This window comes from Haliaeetus leucocephalus, unplaced genomic scaffold, assembly GCF_000737465.1.
Source record: "Haliaeetus leucocephalus isolate CR32 unplaced genomic scaffold, Haliaeetus_leucocephalus-4.0 Scaffold722, whole genome shotgun sequence".
NCBI lineage: Eukaryota > Metazoa > Chordata > Aves > Accipitriformes > Accipitridae > Haliaeetus > Haliaeetus leucocephalus.
Genome location: NW_010973158.1, coordinates 4,333,444 through 4,355,746, shown reverse-complemented (window position 1 = coordinate 4,355,746; position 22,303 = coordinate 4,333,444). Strand labels below are relative to the sequence as shown.

The following is a 22,303-nucleotide window of genomic DNA, read 5'->3' as shown; positions in this document are numbered from 1 at the left end:
GAAAATTAAAATGTACAGCCTTTTGTCTGTGTGGTGAGTTGCTAAATCACTTCCCACAGTATGACACAGCTTGCGGCATTATACATGACATAAAAACTCTTCATTAACATGTGTTGTTACTGTGTCCCACTGTGAAAAATGTGTTATATTAGTTGGTCTGCTCATAAGTAAACCTTGTTGTAGGGGAGGATTTTGTACTCCTGTGAATAAGAATTAAATATTGAAATGTATTTTATACTGTTTTATCATGACACAAAATGCAAGGAAGTAGGTTGGAAGTTCTCTCTGCCCTTAATGCCCAACACAGTATTTGTTGTCTCTTCTCCACTGTCTGTGTAAACATCTGTTCAACTTTTCTAAACAAAAAGCCTGGAAAAGGAAAGAAATACAGTTGACTTTGACAGGGAATTTACTATATTTTATTAATTCTGCACACCTTCAGCCAAAGTCCACCTTGCCTAGGAGTAGGTCAGGAGCTTCCACACGAGTACTCTGTCATCTGCCTCCATGACAAAAAAAGCCTTCAGGGTGTGCAATATCAGGGTGACATACTGTGTGGCAGGACCTTACTCTGCTTAAGGCTGTTCTTGGACTTACTGCCAGCTGTTTAAGTGCCAGCTGCTGTGTGCTGGCTGTGCAGGTACAGCAAAACACCTCACCTGCTGGGCTTTTCTTCTAAAGAGATGGCCATCAGAGCTCAGGCACAGGAGTTACTGGGGAGAAGGCATACGGAGTACCGTACTAACTTAGAACGCAGTTTTGTTTGGTTTGGTGGTTTTTTTTTAATGTAGTAAGTGCGTAATTGGGCTCCTGCTACACTTGTATTGGCAAGTAGTTTCAAGGTGTATTTGACAGCTGGGAAGAAAGCAAGATGCAGAGATTGTGCCAAAGATGTAAAAAATTAAGGACATCTGCAACCTGATTAATACAAATTAAGTATGCCCTGCAGGCTTCATTGTAACTCCAAGCAAAGGGACATATGTAAGAATTACAGTTTGAACATTAATGTCTTTTGCCCACAATATATTCATTTGATGCCATATACCATTATCCAGTGGATTTGCATTTTAGTGTCAGAAAATTATCTTCTGACAACAACAGATGCTCAGTACTCTTATTTGAAACAACACTGTACAGAAAAGGCACCAAAGCTAATTCATGGGCTATTAAGAAAATCATTTGTATATTACATTAAAAATGGAATGTAATTCAATAAAGTACTCAGCAGAGGATTCTGGATGGGAAGGCACTTCCATGTGCAAGGTAAGAACAGATAGAAAAGGTTAATTAGAAAGAAAGAAAATTCTGATTGATAAATCTCTGTGATGCCTACCTCCCATCTTAGGTACCACACAGAATTACGTAGTTATCAATGCCATGTCAGTTCTTATGCATTGCATTAAATGCAGACCCAGAGTGGACATTATAGAGCAAGCATATACTTCCTCGTTACAGTTATGGTAATGGATTACCACTAAGATACTTACATAAGAATAAATGTCATAAACACAGAGAGAATATCAGCTCTTACATCTTTAGCTGTTCTCTCCTTTTTTTTCCTTTTTTTTTTTGAGTAACTAAACTTTTTGAACAATGATATGTCATATTTCCTTGCATAATGTTATAAAAATGTATCTATTAAAGATTAGCCCAGTTTTACTCTCCAAAAGAACTGGATTCATTTTGATTATCTTCATAACCTGTCAAAACTGAAATGTGGCACGTGGTTTTCTAAAATGAAGTTATGGCCTCAGAAACTCGTAGTGGATTCTTCTGTTAAGGTAGCTTTTGTGTTTTGTTCACTGGCAAAGCTAAATTTATTTTCCTTAAAGTAGATTCAATTCCTACCAGAACAATGAAAACCTGTGATGCTCTGAGTAATGTGCATTTTGACTAGCCTTCCGGCTGAAAATGAACCAGAAATTTGTTAGTGTCACACCTGTCATGCAGCTTCTGCATCACTGGTTTATATTCCTCCAAGGGAAGGTTAAACGTGTAGCCTCTCATTGCACGGTGTGCACTCTTTGGCTCTGCACAAGGAAGATAAAGCCTGTCAGAAGGAGGAGGTGAGTCATTGGCATTCTTCTGGTTTCTTCAATATCAGCTTATTTCACAATCATAAGGCATTTTTCAATTCATTTGCCTTTCAATCCAGACAGAAAACATAATATTGTACAAACATTAACTGACACATCAAATACAGCCAGTCCTGGCCAAGTCATACATCCTGGCCATTTGCAAGAGTAAAGGGTTTGGTATATCCAATTTTTGCTATTACATCCACTTCTCCCCAGATCCTTTTGCCTTGCTCCTTTGTGATACTGAGGATGGAAGAAATTTATTTTGTTAATATTTTCCCCTTCTTTGTCCCCCGTCCATCCATGTTCAATACTCCTGTTTTTCTGGGACACTTTAGCCTATTCTCTATCATATGTTAATAAGCACTTCCAGTCAGCAGGTGCTGGTACCATCACTGGAAAAAAGCATCGCAAATTCAGTATACATCTCTTCTGAATACAAGTGGAGATGCTAGGACATCCACTAGATTTAAATCCTTGATGAGACGGATTGAGGTGCAATTTCCCCATTCCTGTCACAGGTTCATCTACTCCGGCTTTATATTTTTATAATTATTTCCTTTATTGATTGCTTTTCTCAGTTTTCAATAACTGCTTCAATAATTATAAAGGTGTTCATGAATACAAGAAGTAAAATAATTTGTATTAGCCATAATCATTGAGCTTTTATGACCCTCAGCTGGAGCATGCCAGAATGATGAAGTGAGAAGCAATAGTTTGAGTTTAAAAGTTGCAAATATCCAGATCTTCCTCGTCAGTAAGGGAGGAAAGATCCTAAGCTGTTCCTAAAAGCTAGTTCTGTTTCTTGGGGCTGTGTATGCCCCCAGCTGCTCATCAGTTCAACTAAAATCTGGCAAATGTTAGGATCTTCTTCTTATTATTACTGATGTTATTACTAATTACTTCTAGTATATATTTCTACTATGCTAGTAACCATGGCCACAAAAAGTAGTACTCAAGTACTCCAGGACTCTTCTGTCTTGCTTTTGCTCAGAGTGCTTCAAATTTTTAAGCTCAGCACTGTGTTCAAAATCCCAATCAGAAAGTTAAGTCAGGGTTTTTGGTTGGTAGGTTTATACACTTTGGACTGCTCGTTTCCCACTAACAGTGGATTATTTACTGGAGAACAGATGGAAAGCCTGAGGCCACATCTCTCCCTGCCCTCCCTGCAGCAGGGTCTGAGCACCAAGTGCAGAGCAGCTGGTACAAAGCCAGTTTCCAAATGGCCATCAAGACTGAGCATTGCAATCATTTAACTTGCTGTATAGAATAATCCTATATAGACCCCATCTCCATCATATCCCCAAAATGAGTGGGATAGAGAGGTGAGATGGGAAAACTCCAAGATACAGGGGCATTCCTAAGGCACATAACCTATCAGGATTGCTGGGAATAATAAGGGTTTAGGAGACATAAAGGAGGGCATGGGGAAAGGAATGGAGCATATGGTACACACTGAAGCGTAGATGCTTGGTAGTATGAGGGAGAACTCAGGATCACCCTGTTGAAAAGACTGCTTGAATGGAGAGAATGCCAGGGTTCCTCACAAACAAGGAGGGTGGGAAAAGGCTCCTGACAGGATCCTGTCCCCTGAAAAGATGGGAATGGCAAAGCTTCCCCTTACCATCCCAGTCTGTGTCAGGAGTTGGAGAGGGCTGTGCCATACCTTCCCACATCATAGGACGGGGACTAGGGGAAGGGGGAAAAGATACCCTCTATTGCCTCAATTACAGAAGGAAAATTATGTCTCCTGAAAATGCTGGAAAGCCAGCCTTCCTGCTCAGAGGTAGCCAGGGATTTGGCAAGCTTTCTTGCAAATAAAGGCAGAAAGTTTAGCTGGGAGCACTGAATACTTTTGGACACATGTTCAAACTCATAGCTGCTCCTCTGACACTCTTCACCACCAAATACTTAAATAAACTGAGAAAGTTTTAGAATAGATAACCTGGACTCCACCTCTGATCCCATCACTACACTGTCACCCCTGATAGTTCAGCTGATGTGCTTTGGAGGCATCATGCTATAGACAGAGATGGGAGAATTTTAAAGATCAATCAGTGAACACAACATAACAGTAACTTCAAAAAATAAAAAGGGTTTGGTAGAGGTTTTGTTAATTTGGTTTTGGGTTGGGTTTGTTTTTTTTTTTTGCCTTGGTTTTGTTTGGGTTTTTTATTTGTTTTACTGGAAAGATGATGCACTCCAGTTAATTGCATACTCCTTTCTGAAACCAGAACATCAGAAGTACAACATGTTCCCTGAACTTGATGGAATAAACATTACACATGGCCCCCTCTGGAGCATTTTCATTAGGGTGCTTCTCTCCTGTCAGTGCATGTGACTTACTGCATAATTCATCTAAAAAGCCCTTAGAAACCAGCCCCTCTAGGGATGGCACGCATCCTTGGAGGGCTCTAGGTCCAAACAGTGGTGTGTAGATTGTGGCTGTCTCTAAAAGTTTATATTCCTGATATATTTACTATATGGGCATTTCTTTATGGAATAAATTTGTTTGCTATCCTTGCTGTCTGTGGGTGAGAATATACTACAGACTATTCCAGGTTAGATTAATGTTTGTGCTGGACATATATGAGTTACTAAAAAGTGATCCTCTGGAGATCTATTCAGAGTGAACTCTAAGGTATGCCAATCAGTGGGTGCAACCTCAAATGTATTGAGTACCACAAGCAGCAGGTTTGGCTTCTGTAGCGGTTTCTCTAGGGTACAATGCAGTGTTATCCAGGTGTAGCTGAGTTAAGCCTGAACTCTTAGGGGAAAATATATCATGCGGATCTGACAGCTTCGAGAGAGGTGAGGCTGCTGCGTCTCCATGGCACAGGTCCAACCAGTAGCAAGGTTGAAGATGTATTCCCAGCAGGCATGTGCACACAACACACACACGTACAACACATATATGTGCATATATACCTGGCCAGCCACACAAATCACAGACAGACATGCAGAGTGCTCCCAGAAACACAAACAGCCTCATCCTGCTCCCCACCCTGGCAGAGCGGCATGGAGGCCCACTAGTGAGAATATATATCTGTGTAGACATATATACAACACAGATCCCTCCATCAGCTGGGCTCATACACTCAGTCTGCCCAGTAGCTGCCCCTGGATCCCAGTCTCCCCAGTTGCTGGCACCTGGACATACAAGCCTCCGGTATTGACCCATGGTGATGGGTTTCATGCCTGGACGGTGGGGCTGAGGCTTTCCTGGGACAGCCCTAGGAGGGGCCTGGATGTGGTTTCCCTTCTTCTAAGTCCTTAATTTGGGTTGTCACCTGCCTTTGTGCCCCTGTGCTCCTCTGGGCTTGTGGACGGGGACCTTTGATAGTCCAATGGCTCCTGCGATAGGCATGGAAGCAGCCAGGGCCAGGGTATTATTAGAGCTCTCCCACCTGCCATGGTCTCTCTGTGTTCCTTTGTGGATGTGCAGATGAGCTTTTATCATGTAATTTAATGTGAACAAGCTAGTTTCCACAATAGTGACCTCGTAGCCATGCTCCCATATTGCTCTGTGCTAGCTACCTTGGCTTCCAGCATCTCAGCTACCTCAGCCAGCTGGGGCTGCGTATTTCTGAACCCCACTCCATCATGCTGTGCAATACTCCTTATAAGATGTCCACACGAGCACACATGGACTCATTGCTGCCTGGACAATTATTTGAAGCTCTTGCATGTTCAGAGGTGCAGGGTCACACTGCTGCATGAAGGTTAGTCTCCTGCTTCTTTGAAAGTTTTGTTCTTTCATGATTGGTTTCAGTCTTCCTGATAGAACCAAGTTCTTTATTAAACTGATTCTTAATATTCTTATTATTAAGCAGAGACTTATCTGAGAATAGATGTAGCCCTTTAAGCTTGTACCTGATCTTTTCCCAAAAGATACTGTGCTGCAACACAGACCTTTTACCTACTGCTTCCTCTGTGCCATGAAGGTGCATTTCACTATGCTTGGCTATAACCAAAACTGACATTTGACTTTTTTGGCAGATTTGGAGGAGAGTAGTGCATGATAATAGTGTCTTTGGTCTTTATAATGGGGTCTTCACCATTTTAAGCATTGTAATATTAACTTTGAAACCTATGTGCTCATGAGAGATGAGGTAACAGTGGATAGCTTTGCCTAGGCAACACTGGTCTTATTTTCTCCTTCAGTAAATGACAGCATTAGAAGTCACAGCAATATAAAATCTTGTTATACTCTATTGAACTAAAAAGCAATATTTTCAGAATAATATTTTGTGAACTAACAAGTATTACAGGCATTTCCTAGGAGCAGAACTAGGTAGTACAGTAATACCGAAGCAGTGTGCGTACAGACATATGCCAGTGTGAACTGTTTAATTTTGCCTTTCCTCTAGGGTTCATTTCAAACAAAGTAGGACTTTTGAGTTCAAAACACAAAACTGTGTTTTGAACATTTTTTTCACATAGTATTTCATTCCATCAAACAAAGGAAAAAAGCCTCCCTATTATCTTTGACAGTCTTCTGTCATAATAGTCCAAAACTCTTTTGGAGATTTATTGATGTAACTTTACAGTACTTTGAACCAGTACTGGAAAATACGCGACTGTTTTAAGATGAGAAAACAGCATTGCTTTAGTTAGCATTCAGCAAGTGCTCTTTCCTGACAAGGAATATAGCAGAATTGCAGCACAGGGAGAACAAGTCTTGCACTGATCACTGAAAGTAATGGATCATTGAAGTCCTGCATTAATCTGCCCCTCTGGTGTCTGTACATTATAAAAATTCAAGCATGTTGCAGATTGCCTGCCTACCATACAACTAGAATGTGAAAGATTTACAGGGTGAATTACTATTGACATGCACCAGGTCACTGAGACTGCACAAGAATTGCTGTATTCAGCTTACTGCAAACATCAGCTTTGCCTTTTCATGTCTTCAATCTTCCTGAGGCTAAAGTTCTTTACAAGGACAATGGTTTGTGTTTTGGATTAATCAGAAGCCTCAGTCATTTGAAAGGTCATGTATGCAAGGAACAGCAAAATCTTTTTTGTAAATGACCTGTGTGTTGGCTTTTGTGGAGAATTGTGGGAATCAAATTCTATAGAAGCCATTAATGGAAATGTATGTCTAAAAGAAAACATAACAGTGATAAGCCTATTATAGTCTTTGAATCCAAGCTCCTACTGATGTGGGGTTGGGTGGGGATATATTTGACTGATTTTCATGGTCAGTCAGCTGTATTCTTGCACTACAGAGTCTTTTGCAAAACACAAGCCTTTGGACTTGTTATCAAGGGACAAAATCTCTTGTTGCTTAAAAAATTCTTTATAACTAGAAAGTAAGACATAAACAAGCCACATTAAAAAGTTTAAGAAAAAAATAAATCACTTTGGTAATGAGAAGCACTTGAATGCACAGGCTCATAGTTCATAGAACAAAAAAAATCATGTCTGGCTGCAGTAAAATGAAGGGGGTTATTCTCAAGCAAAGAAACTCATGTAAGGCTCTGGAGTGAAAGTCTGCAAAAACAAGGCTGAAGGAATTCTCTTTACACTGGTGTGATGATATTTCTCCAGACATTTCTCCACTCATTAATTTCTTATATTTCACCTTTGAGAAAACACAAGTAACTCCTTCTGTAAAGCTTAATATTGTTACTGTATATTTTGCATTTGAAACATCCTCAATTTCCTGCTGATATAAGGGAAACAAATTGACCTCCAACTCAGAACTATTGAAAGCTAAGTTCTTTTAGAGTCCTTAATGGACTACCATCCTCTGACGTTTGCACTACTAGTATTTGCAAGGTTGCTATGGTAACAAATGCAGTTGTGGTTAAAAAAAAAATATCTATTTTGCTTAGCCACAAATTCCAGAAGAACTCAGCATGGTTCCAAAAGAACATTTCTGCCAAAATGAATGCACGGTGCCCTTTTTTCTGAGCAATTCTATCTTCAGTAAAATGTAAATGTACAGGGAAGTCTGACCTCTGCTTTCGTCACAATACCTTATGAACACCTACTCAAATTGCTATAAAACAGATTAAAAATAGCACAGTGTCAATTTCTTGAAGGAACGATTAGAGCAGGCCCAAGGGAACAATCTGTAGCACAAAATGCCTGGGGTTTTTTTCAGCTTCTTTTTGGTCATTCTGATGAAGTAAAACAACCCTAAAGGCAGTGTGATTCTTCCCCTTAAATTCCTCTGCCAGGAACTACAAACCCATCATACATGGCTTAAAGGTGCTTTGACTCATGAAGAGGGGTCTGCCTGTGGGCAATGGCATTCGACCCAGGGTTACAAGGACGGCTGTAGCACTTTTAGCCCACATCCATCCCTCTGGTCTTGCAATAAGCAAAGCCAGATGGAGAGATTTGATCCATTTTCTCTCTTTCACTAGAAATGGTTGTCAGACTACATCATGATCTTTTTTGTGTATGGAACATTTTGCAGACAGGGATCTGAATATGTAGAGATAACGGCTGTGTTATGAGAAGAGGTCACTAGTGAACTTAACACCCATACAGACCAGCTTCCAAAACACTTGGATGACAGATTTTTGAAGCTCTTCCATCTTTTCTTACAGAGACCTAGGGCCCTGACACACAACAGGATTCCCTTCCAGGGTGCCCTTTCCTAAGTGTGTGGTTAAGCAGGTTAATTTCTGTTCCAGTGCAGTATTCCTAAGCACCCCATTTTGTCCAAGAAGAGATGGGGGGGGGGGGGGGGAGATGTTCTACACCTTTTCCTTTCTCCGTTGATCACATAGGGACAGAAGAGAGATTAATATCCTACCAAGCACTTGACTCAGAGCCTAAAGCCAGTCATAGTCACAAGTCCAAGGCAAAGGGTAAGTGCTTAGAGTAAGCTTGCTGTGCCCTGTGCTACCTTTGAGGGTAGGTACTGCTCTCAGTTAGAGGATGGTAGCCAGCAGCATCACTCCTGACTGAGCGTGGAACCAGGACGTGGAGTTTTCCTTCCTGCAGAGCAAGTCTGAGCATCAGCAGAATGGTGGCAGTCAGCCAGGTGTGCTCCTAAGTTGCCCATTAGCTGCATCGCTTTCAAACTGCAGAAGAGACCTTTGTAGGGTAAGCTGTTTCACCACCAGCACTCAAGGTCCCATGGTGTTTCAAGGCCTCAGATACTCCAGTTCAGCTGTAGTCATGGTTGGGGCTTGTATAATTTAAATGGAAAGTAAATCAAAGTTCAAACTCAGCCCCTGTCCATGGCTTAATGCACAATGTAAACATTGCTGTTGTCCTGGTAGGTCAAAGACCTATAGTGGAACATGCTGGAGAGAAACAACAGGAGAAAGGTAAAATGGCCTTGAAGTTTTGCTGATAAATTTAGATCCTGGTTTTTAAAGGTGAAAGATAAGAAATAAATAAGCTGTTGATTTTGTTTCAAAGCTCTGGGTTTAGATGATAAGGTTTGCATTAAAATGTGAAAATATTTTTTTTAATTGTGTGGGAGAAAGTGTCACCACTTCTTTCTAAAAATACAGAAAGAAGGTTGGTGGCAGGAGAATATATTGAAAGACTGTCTTGTTTTAACAAGCAAAAGTAAAACCTGTGTTGATATTATTCCTGTAATAATAATTTCTGACAGATAATCCTTAGTTTGTTTGAAATCCAGAATTAAACAGAATCAGGTTACCCTAGATGTCAAAATCAGTATTGTCTTTTTTGTCTTGTTACAATTCTGTTTCAAATTGATTTAAGGGAAATTTTCTTTGGTTTGACTTCTCTCTCTCTCTCTCTCTCTTTGTTCCTCTTTTAAGGTCAACTCAAATCAAAACATACTCTTGGGATAATGCCCAGGTTATTTTGGTTGGTAACAAATGTGACATGGAGGATGAACGGGTAATCTTCACTGAGAGAGGCAAACATTTAGCAGAGCAACTTGGTAAGAAAAGAAATGACAAAATCTTTATGACTGCTTGTGAGAATGCACAAAGTAATGTCATTAATTGCTGAACTACTTGTAATGAAATGTTCATGATACAGTTGCTGTAAAAGAATAGTCATACGCAACCTCCCTTTTGTTTCTGCAGGCTGAGGTCTGAACTGTCCTTGTTGATATCACTAATACTGTAACATCATTAGAATGGACATGTGTCCAGAGATTACCTTATGCAGAGCTGTGATATGTCTGTCATCTAGGAGTGTCCACAAGATCAGTACTGGCTCAGAGGCTGGCTTAGGCTAAATAAAGACATATCTGATAAAATGTTCCTTATGCAGGTCCTTAGAAAGGAAGTACTTTATGGCCTTTGTGATAAGCAGCAAGATTAGGCACGTGTCTGTATATATACAATAAGTTTAGATAGTTATAGCTATAGGCAGATACATCCTAGCCAGGGAAGAATTAAAAAAGAAAACACCAAAAAAACCAACAACAACAAAAAACGAGGAGAGGAGAGATTAAAGAAACACCTTACTCAAAATGTGAACTACACCTTTTTGCAAGTTCAGAACGTTTGAGTTATGATTTCCAATACCAATAATCCAAAACAGAAAGATCCCAATATCCAGCTCCCACTGCTAACAATTCACCTACTGCACATTTACACAGATGTAAATAACATGAACCTCTGTTTCACAAAGTCTCTCTCTAGGAGGCAAATGTTGTCCACACAGAAAATTACAGAGTTGTGAACATCTCTGTTCCTTCTGTTTCTGCCCAGCAGTGATATCCTTTCACACCATGAAATGTTTTTGAGGTGACGCTGGCCAAACTGTAATGGAAAATCTCCAGAGCATCATCATAATACTACTACCTGGCCTGTTTTTTTCTTCAAATTTGCTGATCTCTGCAGAGCATGCTCAGCAGGTGTGCAGATCAAACCATGGCATCATTTGAGGTCAATTTCTGTGCTGTATTGGGCATGGGTTTGGTATTATTTTTAAAACTGACTATAGTAAAGGCTCAGTCTGGTGAATATGTGTGTAACTAAGATCTCATTGTCACTATTCCGATACAGGTGTTTAGGGTAAAGGGTGTTGTAAGAGTAACTGCATGGGAAACAGAGAGAGATGGTGGCTTTTCACAGTATACCACCTGTTCTGGATATAAACCCATGCTGATGGTTCTTAACTTACATATATTCAGAGCTCACTGACCTTATTTTTTAAAATAATTTTTCTAGTTGTACAATTGCTTGTCCTGGTAAATAATTTATCAGAATAACATATCTTCCTCTTGCATCTGTCTAAATAATCATTAAATATGTGTAAAAGCTTACCTCAAAAGTATACATTAAAAATGACCATAAATTAGTCCTTGAAAAGTGACAGAAAAGATTTAGCAGTGGGTTATGTCCGGAAAAATTGCCAACATTTGTGAAGAACTGAGTTTCTAAAACTGTTTCCAACAAAACCAAAATGGTTACCATTGTACCTGCTTTAACAGAGGATATTTTTCTTTGCAGAAACACCTGTCATATTGTATATATTTCTATAACTTGTTCTTCCCTCCGTAAGCATTTCTAATATTTATTCATTTTACCAGGAGCTAGGGAAGTGTATACAATGGAGAAAGAGATTCGAAAGATGTAACTGTATACTTTTACCCCATATTTAGACCAGACACTAAAATGTCTGGCAATAAATGTAAATTTGCAATGTGGAGTTGAAGATTTTTTTTTTAAGTCACGTAACTAATCTGAATTTCTATTCCTCAAACTATTTTCCTATAGAAAGATTAATGCAGTGAGTTGACAAGGAATCCCAAAGGTCATGAATTTAGCAAGACGAGAAGGAACTTTGCATGTTGTACAGTCAAGAATCCTCAGTTGTAATAACCAATGCTTGGAGGGGGGGGGAAGAGTAATGAGATAGATATCAAAACTCATGTTTCAGGCTTTAAAGCAAACTCTAACTCCTGGGATTTAGAATTAAATCTTTATGGAAACAGATTATCCTCTATTCCCATCTTTATCTACTCTGGGATTTTCCCTTCTCAGATATACGTCCTGTGGCTATCTCAAGGGCACATTATTGTATTCGATAAATTGTGGCTCTGATGCAGCATGTCATTTACTGTACTCAGACCGCACACAAAAATGTTTATATGTTTCCTGTACAGCTGTAATCATTTCTTAAATCTGCTCAGAGATTGTGGGAGGTGGTATCAGGAAAAGCAGAAGAATGAGTTTCCCTGAATTGTAGTAAGTGCTCTGGCCACGGTGGCCAGTTTGAAGGGCATGTGTTGTGTCAAACACTTAAGACTGTCTTTTCTTTCTCTGCCAGTGAGTTGAAACATCTCTTGCGGGCACATTTTAAAAATAATGATATAGATTTTTGTGTCCTGCAAGAAGTTTTAAGACTGTGGGCCCTTTGACCACCATGGTCTGCAACACTGATTGCAGCCACAATTACAAGCAAGCACAACGCACGAGTGCTGTACAAACAGTATGTCGTGAAACACTGTATTCTCAAGTGTGGTTTTATTTTCAGCCCTGGTTTATTTGAAGTCACTGAGAAAATGCATACATGTACATTTTGGGCCTGGTTTTCAAAAGGTCAAAAAAGAACACTGGGCATTTAACCCTCCAGGAAATAGGGTGTCCTGCTGAGAACAGCATCGGAAAATTATGCCTCTATTGTGGCTGCAGACCTCTTTGAAAAGTGTGGCCTTCAATTTTATTAACAAGGTGTAATCAATCATTTCTTTAAATGTCTCTCTTACTTATTTCTCAAGTATAGCCCAAACAAGTGGTTTAGATCAACCAGCAATAGGCCTCATTACCTGTGAAGGTCTGGCTAAACTAGTCAAGTATCCTATGGTAGCTCCGAGTACCTCTCTCATAACACTAATGCAAGTTCACAAAAAAGAAAAGGAATGGTTAAGAAAACCAGATCTGACCCTGAAGGAAAATTAATAGAATGTTTATGAAGACAGACTTTGTCTTGTTTACATTTTAGATTTTTTTGACACTTGTGTTAATGACATAAAGCATGACACTGGTAATACCACCACAGATCATAGCTGCAAGGTGCATACTACCTTACCTACCGTTATGGCCAGAAGTAGGTGCCTTGTGAAAGGTATAAAAGGACAAACATACAGTGATACTTTCCCAGATTGTAGCAAATTATATTTGTGGGTCTCATGAACCAAAGGCAGTATCTTTATATTCAATAGCCCTTTCACAATTTTTTCCCATGGACTTGTCCAAGGGTGTCTTTGAAACCATATAAAATCTTACCATCCACAACATTCTTTAAATATGTGCAGTTTATCCAAGTTTTCTGCTTCTGCTTTGAATTGGCCCCTTGCTAGTTTTATCTGATGTTTCTTCACTGTTGCATTTTGTGAAACAGTGAACAATTGTTTGCCGTTACCTGCTTTGCAACATGGTTGGTTTCAGAGACCTCTATCATACCCCTCCTTTTTCTCCAGGCCGAAATTCCCAGACTATTTTGTCCTTCCAGACACAAAGACCATGTCACACCTTAGCCATTCCTTGTCACCCTATTCAGTACTTTTTGTAAATGGTACAGGCATTTTTCAGAAATTAGTTCATGGTTGTTTAACTTAATAACATCATTAAAGGAGTAATATAAGAATGAGGTGAAAACAGACAGGTTCAAATAAATTCAGTTGAGTCATGTAACTTTACCTCACAGAGATACCATACTGAGAAAATACAGAAACATGACAAACCAGCCAGTAGAGAGAACTAATTAACGTAATGTTAATATTGACACAGGAAACACAGCAAACACATTTAAACAAGTTTATGCACTAATCACTACAAAAAAAGGGTGTGGAACATAATGCTTATACTATTTTGTCTCTTCAGGAATGTTTGCTCTGAGCACTACATGTATTGGTTAATGAGTGAAACCCCAATATAGTCAGCACTTACATGCTTTAAAGCATTTTAGTAAAAAAGGCTTGGAACTTCTTGCAAGAAAAATGCATGCACACTTGCCAGCTGCATTACTTACACAGCTTTTCTGACATATTCATCTCCTGCATCGCAGCCGAGTTCAAAGCTTGGTGTCACTTGTCAGAACAGAAATAAAAAGAATGACTGACAGATGGTATGAATTTCTTGGTTCCTTCTATTTGCGGTCTGTATGATACATTGTGATCTACATTCTGTCAAAGGATTAGCAGGCACAGGTGTGCACAGAGCTTTGAAGAGACTCTGAGTAACTGCACATGCAAATGGACAGTTGCATAAGTAGTTCAACATACAATTTCTCAATTTATGACATTTTGCTGTGCATGCAAATTAGGTACATAATTTTATATGTGTTCTTTGGTTGTTTGTGTGCTCCTATTTGCTATGTGTGTGCTACAAATTATTTCAACACTCATCAGTTTTAAATTGCAAGTACTGCCATTACAGAGTATACAGAGTCTTTAAGACCAGGGCGCCTAAGGTTGCTGCAAAAGTACAATCCTGCCATAGGTCCAAACCATGCCTATTGTGTTTATGCTGCACCAGGTACTATGGGGGTACTGCAAGATCTGCCCCAAATGTCTGGCCACCTTTTCTGTACGGTCTTGTTTGTCCTATCCTACCTTTTTGGCTCAGGTTGGTTAAGGCTCTGGGAAACGGAGCTGTTGTATCATAGTAATGTTGGTTGAAAGGGACCTCTGGTGATCATCTAGTGTGATGTCCCACTAAAATCTACCTCTGGCTCTATGTTCTGTCCAGCAGTTTTCAGGGCAATGCCCTTCCCATCAGATTTTCTGTGCCTCCATGTTTCTTACACTCTGCCACCAAGGGTCACCCATGGCTGGGGGAATCCAGCATGTCTGAGCATGCCTCAGGGTACACTTACCTCTTTCTAAATGTATCCTGGAGCACTGTCTCTCCCAAAGGCCACCAACTAATGTCAGAAAACAAAATTAAACAGGCCCTTTTTGGCTGAGCTCTACCATTCCCTTCTGCAAGGGCCAGCAGAAGCCAGCCCTCACGCTCCATTCAGGGCACCTACAAGGGGCTGTGAATGCTATGTGCCCCAGCATCAGCAGTGCCCAGGGCTTCAGTGCACCTCCACAGCTTGTCATTCAGAGGGGTAGTCATTTTACCCCTCAGATTTTATATACATACCAAATTTTTCATATTTTGGGATGGGTTTCCCCTCTCCATCCTTTCTCTTCTCATCTCTTTTGGGCCATTTCTTCCTTAAAGCCTTTATTTTCAGCTTTTTTTTTTTTTTTAATTTTATTTCCCTCTCTTCATTTCCAGTGCTTTGAAAATAAATTCCACCAAAAATGAGAAGAAAATTTCTCACTTCAAACCAAAATCAGCCCGCCTTGCCTATTTTGTTTTCATTTTGTTCTTGGCTCGGGCATGTATGTACATAATGGTCGTGCTCGGGAGACACCAGAGACCCAATTCAGGGGTGATTAGATTTCTTCAAATTAAACCCATTTAGCACCCCAGCAAGCCTGAAAGCGGAGTGTTTGTCAGTGTTGTGTGCTCATACAGGGTGCAATCCGGCATCCAGCACTTCTGTGTGATGTGACAAGCCTTCAAGACCAGGCCTGCTGCTGAGATGGGGCAGGAAAGTGAGTGGTTTCTGAATCCTGCCAGGCCTGGGGCACAAAACAGCAGGTGCCCAGCGTCAGGACTGGAGTGAACCCTCACTTGCCTTGGGGTATGAGCCCTGGAGGGGTAATGTGTACCTTAAGCATCTGTGGGTACACTGGGGGTATTAGGCATCTGTGAGTTTAGGCAGCAACTGAAGAGGCATTTTTAGGGCTGCAATTTTGGCATCTAAATCAGAAATCAAGTGGCACTTCGCACCTCAGCACACAGCTTGCTAGAACAGCAAGTCCTGTTTTGCCTCCATGGCTGGCTGGAGGCTGTGGTGCAGAAGGCAGGGTCGCCAGCGGCTTCAAGAGCATGGACATATGGCTGCACCTAACTTTGCATTAAAAATTAAAATAATCAGGCTGTGCAGAAACATGTCTGTAATTCCATCCTTCACTTTTTTTTAGCTCTTTTTAAAGGGCAAACATTAGTGCCAGAGGAAGGAGTTGGACTGACAGTACTGACAAACACCAGAGTCTTCTGTTTAGTTACAACATACACAGGGTATCAGCAGAGCAATTAAAGGCTTCCATCCCCAGGATGTTTTTTTATGGGGGAGAAATGCCAACCTGCCATTGTTTTCACACACTTGGAGCTGCATTACAGGAAAGTTACTTAATGACAATGAGAAGAAAGGGCTTGTGTTTGCTCAACAAATGTCTCTCATAAACAAACAATCGAAAATTTCTTTGCCAGGAATCTAATTTCCCAAATGCAGTCATTTAAGAATTATCTGGAAGCCACAATCAGAATCAGTACAACTGGAATTTATATGGAAACCTTCTGTTCTGAAAGACTGGAAAAGAACGTGTTCACTAGAGCATTACCAGTAACTGCCCCTCAAATCTGTCCATTCTGTCATAGCTAAGAGTGCACCTTTAGCGCTTTTTTAAAATAAATTTGGCCACCCTAAAGGTTGGATAAATATCTTAGCATTTCTGTTAACGATCTTTACACTAGCTCTATCCAGAATGGTGCTAAAGAACTGCTCTTCACTGAGGTAATATTAGCAAAGTCCTATTTTGGGGCTTAATATTGTTTTAATACTTTTTTTAACATAGTCCAGCCCTGGGGCTTGTTTGGACAGCAGAGGTCCCATCCAACTGGTCTAAAAAGCAGAGTACAGTGTAACCAGATCTGCTACCGCAATTGCAGGTGTAAGAGATACTTTGAAGAACAGCAATGGCCATCAGCTACATTCAGCCCAGCTTCCTTGGAGAGGTGACCTTTGCAATCATGACATGTGTGTCTGTGTCTCTCCGAGAGAGGGGTAGAGGTCTCAAAGATATTAACAGTTCTGAGGAAGTGGACATCTGAGCAGAGAAGAAAGGTCTTGCAGTTGCCTTGACTGACAGCCTGCGATGTGAATGCAAACCTTATTTAGATACTAATCACAGCAAGCAAGAAGATAAGTGCCTGCCAGTGCCCCCTGAGAACTGCCCACAAGATGCAAATCCAAGAAAATAAGGCATCATTAGCTTCTCTCCTTTATATACCATGACATTGTTAAATGATTCATTCCCATGGCTTCCTAGATCTTGCCTTTTGTACACTGCTGTGTTACAAAGGGAGCAGCTTCCTGCAGCCACTTCTTGCTCTGATGTTGCAGTCTCCTACTACTCCTCAAAATACTGGATTGAACAGGGCACTGGCAAGAGCAGCACTAAGGATCACAGTTCAAGCTCATCTTCAAGGAAGGCTAGTTATTGTGGGAACACACCCTTGAGGATATCTGTAAACATAACATCAGGAGTGGTAAATAAAATTCTCTTGGTGGTGTACAAACACTCTGAAACCAGAAGGTCTTCCTGATCAGCTGGGGGAACATTAGCATAGCTCTCATCTGTATTGTCTGTGGAACTGTGCTTAAAATTTGTTAGCTAGTGTGTCCTCTTGATCTCACGTTTTCTCAGGAAGGCGAGAGGGTACAGAATGTTCCTCCCTTTGCATATGGCTCTCCTCTCTGTTGTTTTCTTTCTTCCTTATTTTTCAAAGGCAGGCATAAACAAGTGTTAACAAGTGTCAGTGAAGGAGCCTCTGCAGATCCAGGGCAAGTGTAAGGCAGAGAGGGAGCTAAGTCTGTAATTCAGGCTGTTTATGTGTTTCAGGGCGGCTATCTAGACTGCTCTGTGTGCATTATAGCTCACCAGGTGAACAGCAGCAACATGCAGGTGTCCTGGCTAGCCAATGCTGCGGTAGTGCTCTGCGGGGGCTGCTGAGAACTTGCCAGCTTTCTTTGAGTCAATACTATTGGGAAGAAGGTAGGTAAGGGGAAGAGACATACTATAAGGACAGCAAAGGGAAAATGGAATTAAGCACACAAGAAGCATTTAAATTAGAGCATCCTGATGCATGTTCCACACACACTGTTCACATGTTCAGGCAGCAGTTTGATATTCTGGATTTTCTCAGTTTCAGCTCTGTTCTGCCTTACCCATTCACTTGCCTCTTGGGCTTTGTCATATCTTTGCAGTACCTGCTCTGCCTGGTCTTATCCACATCAGCAGTACAGATCATCACGGGTGGTGGGAACATGGTGTTCTTTGAGTTCTGCTGCCCTGAGCATCACCAGAGAGTTGCCTTATTTCAGGCTTACACACACGCAGAAAATTTTTCTCTCCGCTAATAATGAGCAGTGTAAAAAAAACCCTGAAGAAAGCATTAAAAGGCATAGATCTGAGACCCCTCATACACAGGCATTTTAGAAGATTAGAGTGTCTAAGCACTATTAGTAAAATAATTGCAAGACGAGTCAGGAGGAGAGGTCACAGGGAAAAAGGTCTGCAAAATATTCCATAATAAAATGGAAAAGAACCAGAATTCAGGTATTTATTCCAGGCACACTCTGCTAGGAAAAATGCTTCATATCTCTTTGAAACTGTTCCACAGACAGCATTTCTGTTAAACAAAAAAAAAGAAACCCTAATTTATTGGGATCTTTTGCATAACATAACACTCATGTGGGGAATTGAATCCCCTACACAGGACAGTCAGTTGCTGCCCAGATGGCAACAGCAGCCTCTGTTGCAAGAGTCTTTGGAATGGTGTCTTCAGCCGCATCAAATGAGACTCTCTGAACTCCTGTTCTCATGAATTCTTGTAATCCGGCTGGTCCTATGTGCCTGCTACATACCATGATCCTATGGCAGTGATTACTTTAAACTGTGCATAAAGTATCTCTTAACTGTCCTAACTGGCTTCAAAAGACTCTGCTGTGTGACCATTTCTGCATCTACAAGAACAGTTTCCACAGACGATCTTGTGCATCTTACCTATGTGCAGCTGAATTCATTCTACAGCAGGAACTGCCTGGGGAGGACCCCACCAGCATGCCCTGTTATCTACTTAAGATGTTTATCAGCACATTTAAGCATATAAATAGCTCCTATCAGATGGCCTATGCACAGCCCGGGCTGCTTGTGGGGCAATCTCTAGGACTGTCCAAAATTCCCACCTGTAGAGTTCCTGTAAAGAATAAAGCAAATACTTTGTTGTGGAGGCAGCTGGGAGTTCAGTCACTTTCTCACAGGTCAGTTCATTGTCTCATCTATGCAGGGAGTAGCTGGGGAGGTCCTAGATCACCTGGGTAATTAATGACTAAGTTGATGGGATGTGTATACAGGCACAGCTGGATACCCAGCTACACCACTAGTGTGACTGCAGTTTCCTTCTTCTATCAAAATTGGAACTAAAATTCCATCGGTTTCACCACAGCTGTAGTGTCTATTTTTATTTTATTTGAATAAATATGTTTGTGCTTGAACACTCTGTAAGCCTCTATTTTACTTGGAGAATGAGTGCCTCTAAGTTTTTCATGGTGTTCTTATGCTGAACATCCTCCATGATAGTGGGCCTGTTTTCTTGATCCACATTACGTTATTTCCTGGCATGGGTCTCCTCTCCTCTTTGTGACTCTTTTCCTTTCACTTTCTGCTTGTCTCTGTCCCGATCTTTTACCTACCTGTCATGTATGCCATTTTCTTACGTGCCAGTTATTCTGTCTTCTTATCTGTAAAAACTGCTCCCCTCATAAATGTCCGTAAGATTCATTCTTCTTCCTGTCGCCTTCTCCAAGGCTTTGGTGTGTCATTTCTCAGGCACCCTCCCATTGTTCCTCAACCTTTCTGCCCTCTGGTCCTGCTTGTTCCTCTTTGGAATGGCTGCTTTCCTCCTGCTTCCTGTGGAGCAGACACTAACTGTTGTGGAAGGGTCTGACTGTGTTGCTGTGCTAGAGTTGCAGCTGGGTTTCAACACAGAGCACTGAAAATGTAGAGGATCTTCCTTCCCCCAAGCAGTCCCCAGCAATCTGAAGAGTCTTCTCCTGCATGGAGCTCTGCAGGAGGGCTGAGGCCACAAGAAGTGAGGCTACACTGACTTTCCCCATTTTCCTTCTAGTTTAGAACAAAGGAGACATGTAAGCCAAGCTAAACTAAAACAATGCCGTGTATATTCAAACCTCCTCTCAGTATATGATTTCTGTAGACGATCTTTTATTATGTACAGTTTTCCTGCTTTCCAGAGAAATGTGGAAAGGAAAGTTTTCATGGCAATGTACGCTCACACCTGTGAGGTTATCTTTACACTTCTTGCTGATGTTATTAGAAGTTGTATGACCAAATCCCTGTACAATATTTATATCTCTTATTATCTAAACTACCTATGAACACTAACTTTGGCCTGTGTTTAGCTCCTATGCATTTAAACAATTTAGCACTTTGTGACATTTCAGCATAGGGCACCAATTAAAAATATGAAAAAAAATCAGAACAGAGAGTTAAGTTTTTGCATTGGATATTAGTGCATGCTGGTATATCATGCCAAGCTAAACATAATTATCCGCTGTAATTCTAGGCTAGCACTCAAACATGCAAAAGCTACATGGTAAGCAGTTATAGGACTGAATATACAAATTATATCCTGTTTACATGGCATATCAAATACATTGTACTAATGTTATCAAAGTAGTTGTGTTTAAATTTCGAGTGGCCTTTTGAAATAAAAGATTAGCCCATTCACTAGAAAACACACACAACATTAAAAAAAAAAAACAAACCACAAAAAGGTGTTTTCTGCCCTTCTGCCAAGAGTTTCAAGGGATTGACATTTTCTTACTGGGATTTTTCTCATAATTAAACATGGTGGTAGTTGCACATTGTTATTCAGATTTAATCAGAAAGAATCGAAGTAGTTGTGCAAAGACTAAGCCACTTCTGTGAAATTACCAGTGGATTAGACATTTTGTAAACTGTTTTAATATTAAACCCTTACGTAGTGGAAAGACAGAATTAGGAGAGTTTTAAATTGCCTGGGAACCCTCGGGTGAGCAATGTGGTAACTGTGGGAAAAGGTGGAGCATGGGGGAAAAGGCTTGGAAAACAAACAAGTTAAAAAAGATAAATGTTTTGCAAAGGAAGCAATAACATGGGAAGACCCAACGCTGGCAGAAGCCTCCTGGATTGCAGGCTGACCAGCAAGTTGCAAACCTGGCCCAGATGAAGGAGGTGGACATGAGGGATAAAATATGGGACAAATGGGTGCAGAGAATAGAGCTTAGGAAAGCTTGCTCTGCTCCATAAAGGCTTCCAGTGTCCCTTCTGGGTCAAGGATAGCTCTGATTTTTGCCTTTGGGGTAGTCATTGGGAATGGATAGATAAAAAGTCCTTCTGTACAAATCAATTAAGGAAGTTTTCTTCCTTATGTGCATTTGTGTATTTTTTATTAGTTTGGTTTGTGGGGTTGGGAGTCCCTTTGGTTCCATGGATTCACCTCTTAACTTAAGTAGATATCAAATTGCAGAAATCTTTCTTGTCTTTTTTTGGCTGGTTACTTCCAAATATAGTTGTCTGTTTTGGCACCAGGTTAATGACATGATGGAAGTGGCCACTTCCAGCTGAATAGTGCTCAGAGGAAATTAATAGTTAGAGATGGAGCAGTAGATTATTCCTTCCGAATGCCTAGGTATATAGGGCATTTCTAAGATAATAATACTCTCAAACTGATGTCAATTTTTAGATTAAACTGTTTTAAAGCAGAATTTGTCTAAGGGAATGTATTTGGTCCAGTCCTGATTTTATCTGCCTTGGTATAGCGCAAATAGCATTAGTGTACTTACTCTGACTGTGTTACAATTTTAACTGCTCTTCCAATATCACTCTTTTATATGTGTGCTCTCACATGTTTACTTTCTCAGTGTCTCTCCATTCTTCTTTGCCCAAGAGAAGTTTGTATATTTATTGGAGATACTGGAATATGCATTGAATATAAATGTGTTATTTATTTTCTTAGGATTTGAATTTTTTGAAACAAGTGCCAAGGACAACATTAATGTCAAGCAGACGTTTGAGCGACTTGTGGATATCATCTGTGACAAAATGTCGGAAAGTCTGGAGACAGATCCCACCATTGCTGCCAGCAAGCAGAACACACGGCTAAAGGACACCCCCCCTCCACAGCAGCCCAACTGCGGCTGCTAATGCAGCTATCAGCAAAGGCAGCTCCAGTGTGTTCTGTTGCCAACAGAGTATTTATGAATGGTCTATATGCCTTTATTTATACTGTCTTATTAATTTTGGGGGAGAAAAGTCTTTTATTTTACATCAGCAGCTGGTCAAGTATACGTATGGGGATGGAGAGGCTATTAGTGTGAAAGGACAATCCATTTGTTAGCATCTGGCTTTTGCATGCAGGAGG

General features: G+C 40.6%; 1 protein-coding gene across 1 annotated transcript in view; it reads left to right on the top strand.

Annotated features, from left to right (window-relative positions):
• RAB3C (RAB3C, member RAS oncogene family) overlaps window positions 1–22,086 on the top strand; it is a 121,035-nt gene extending 98,949 nt beyond the window's left edge. Inside the window, exons 3-4 of the mRNA XM_010580554.1 lie at window positions 9,836–9,960; window positions 21,899–22,086. Of these exons, the coding sequence (XP_010578856.1) occupies window positions 9,836–9,960; window positions 21,899–22,086 (313 nt within the window). The remainder of the gene's footprint in view (window positions 1–9,835; window positions 9,961–21,898) is intronic.
• Window positions 22,087–22,303: the final 217 nt, after the last annotated feature.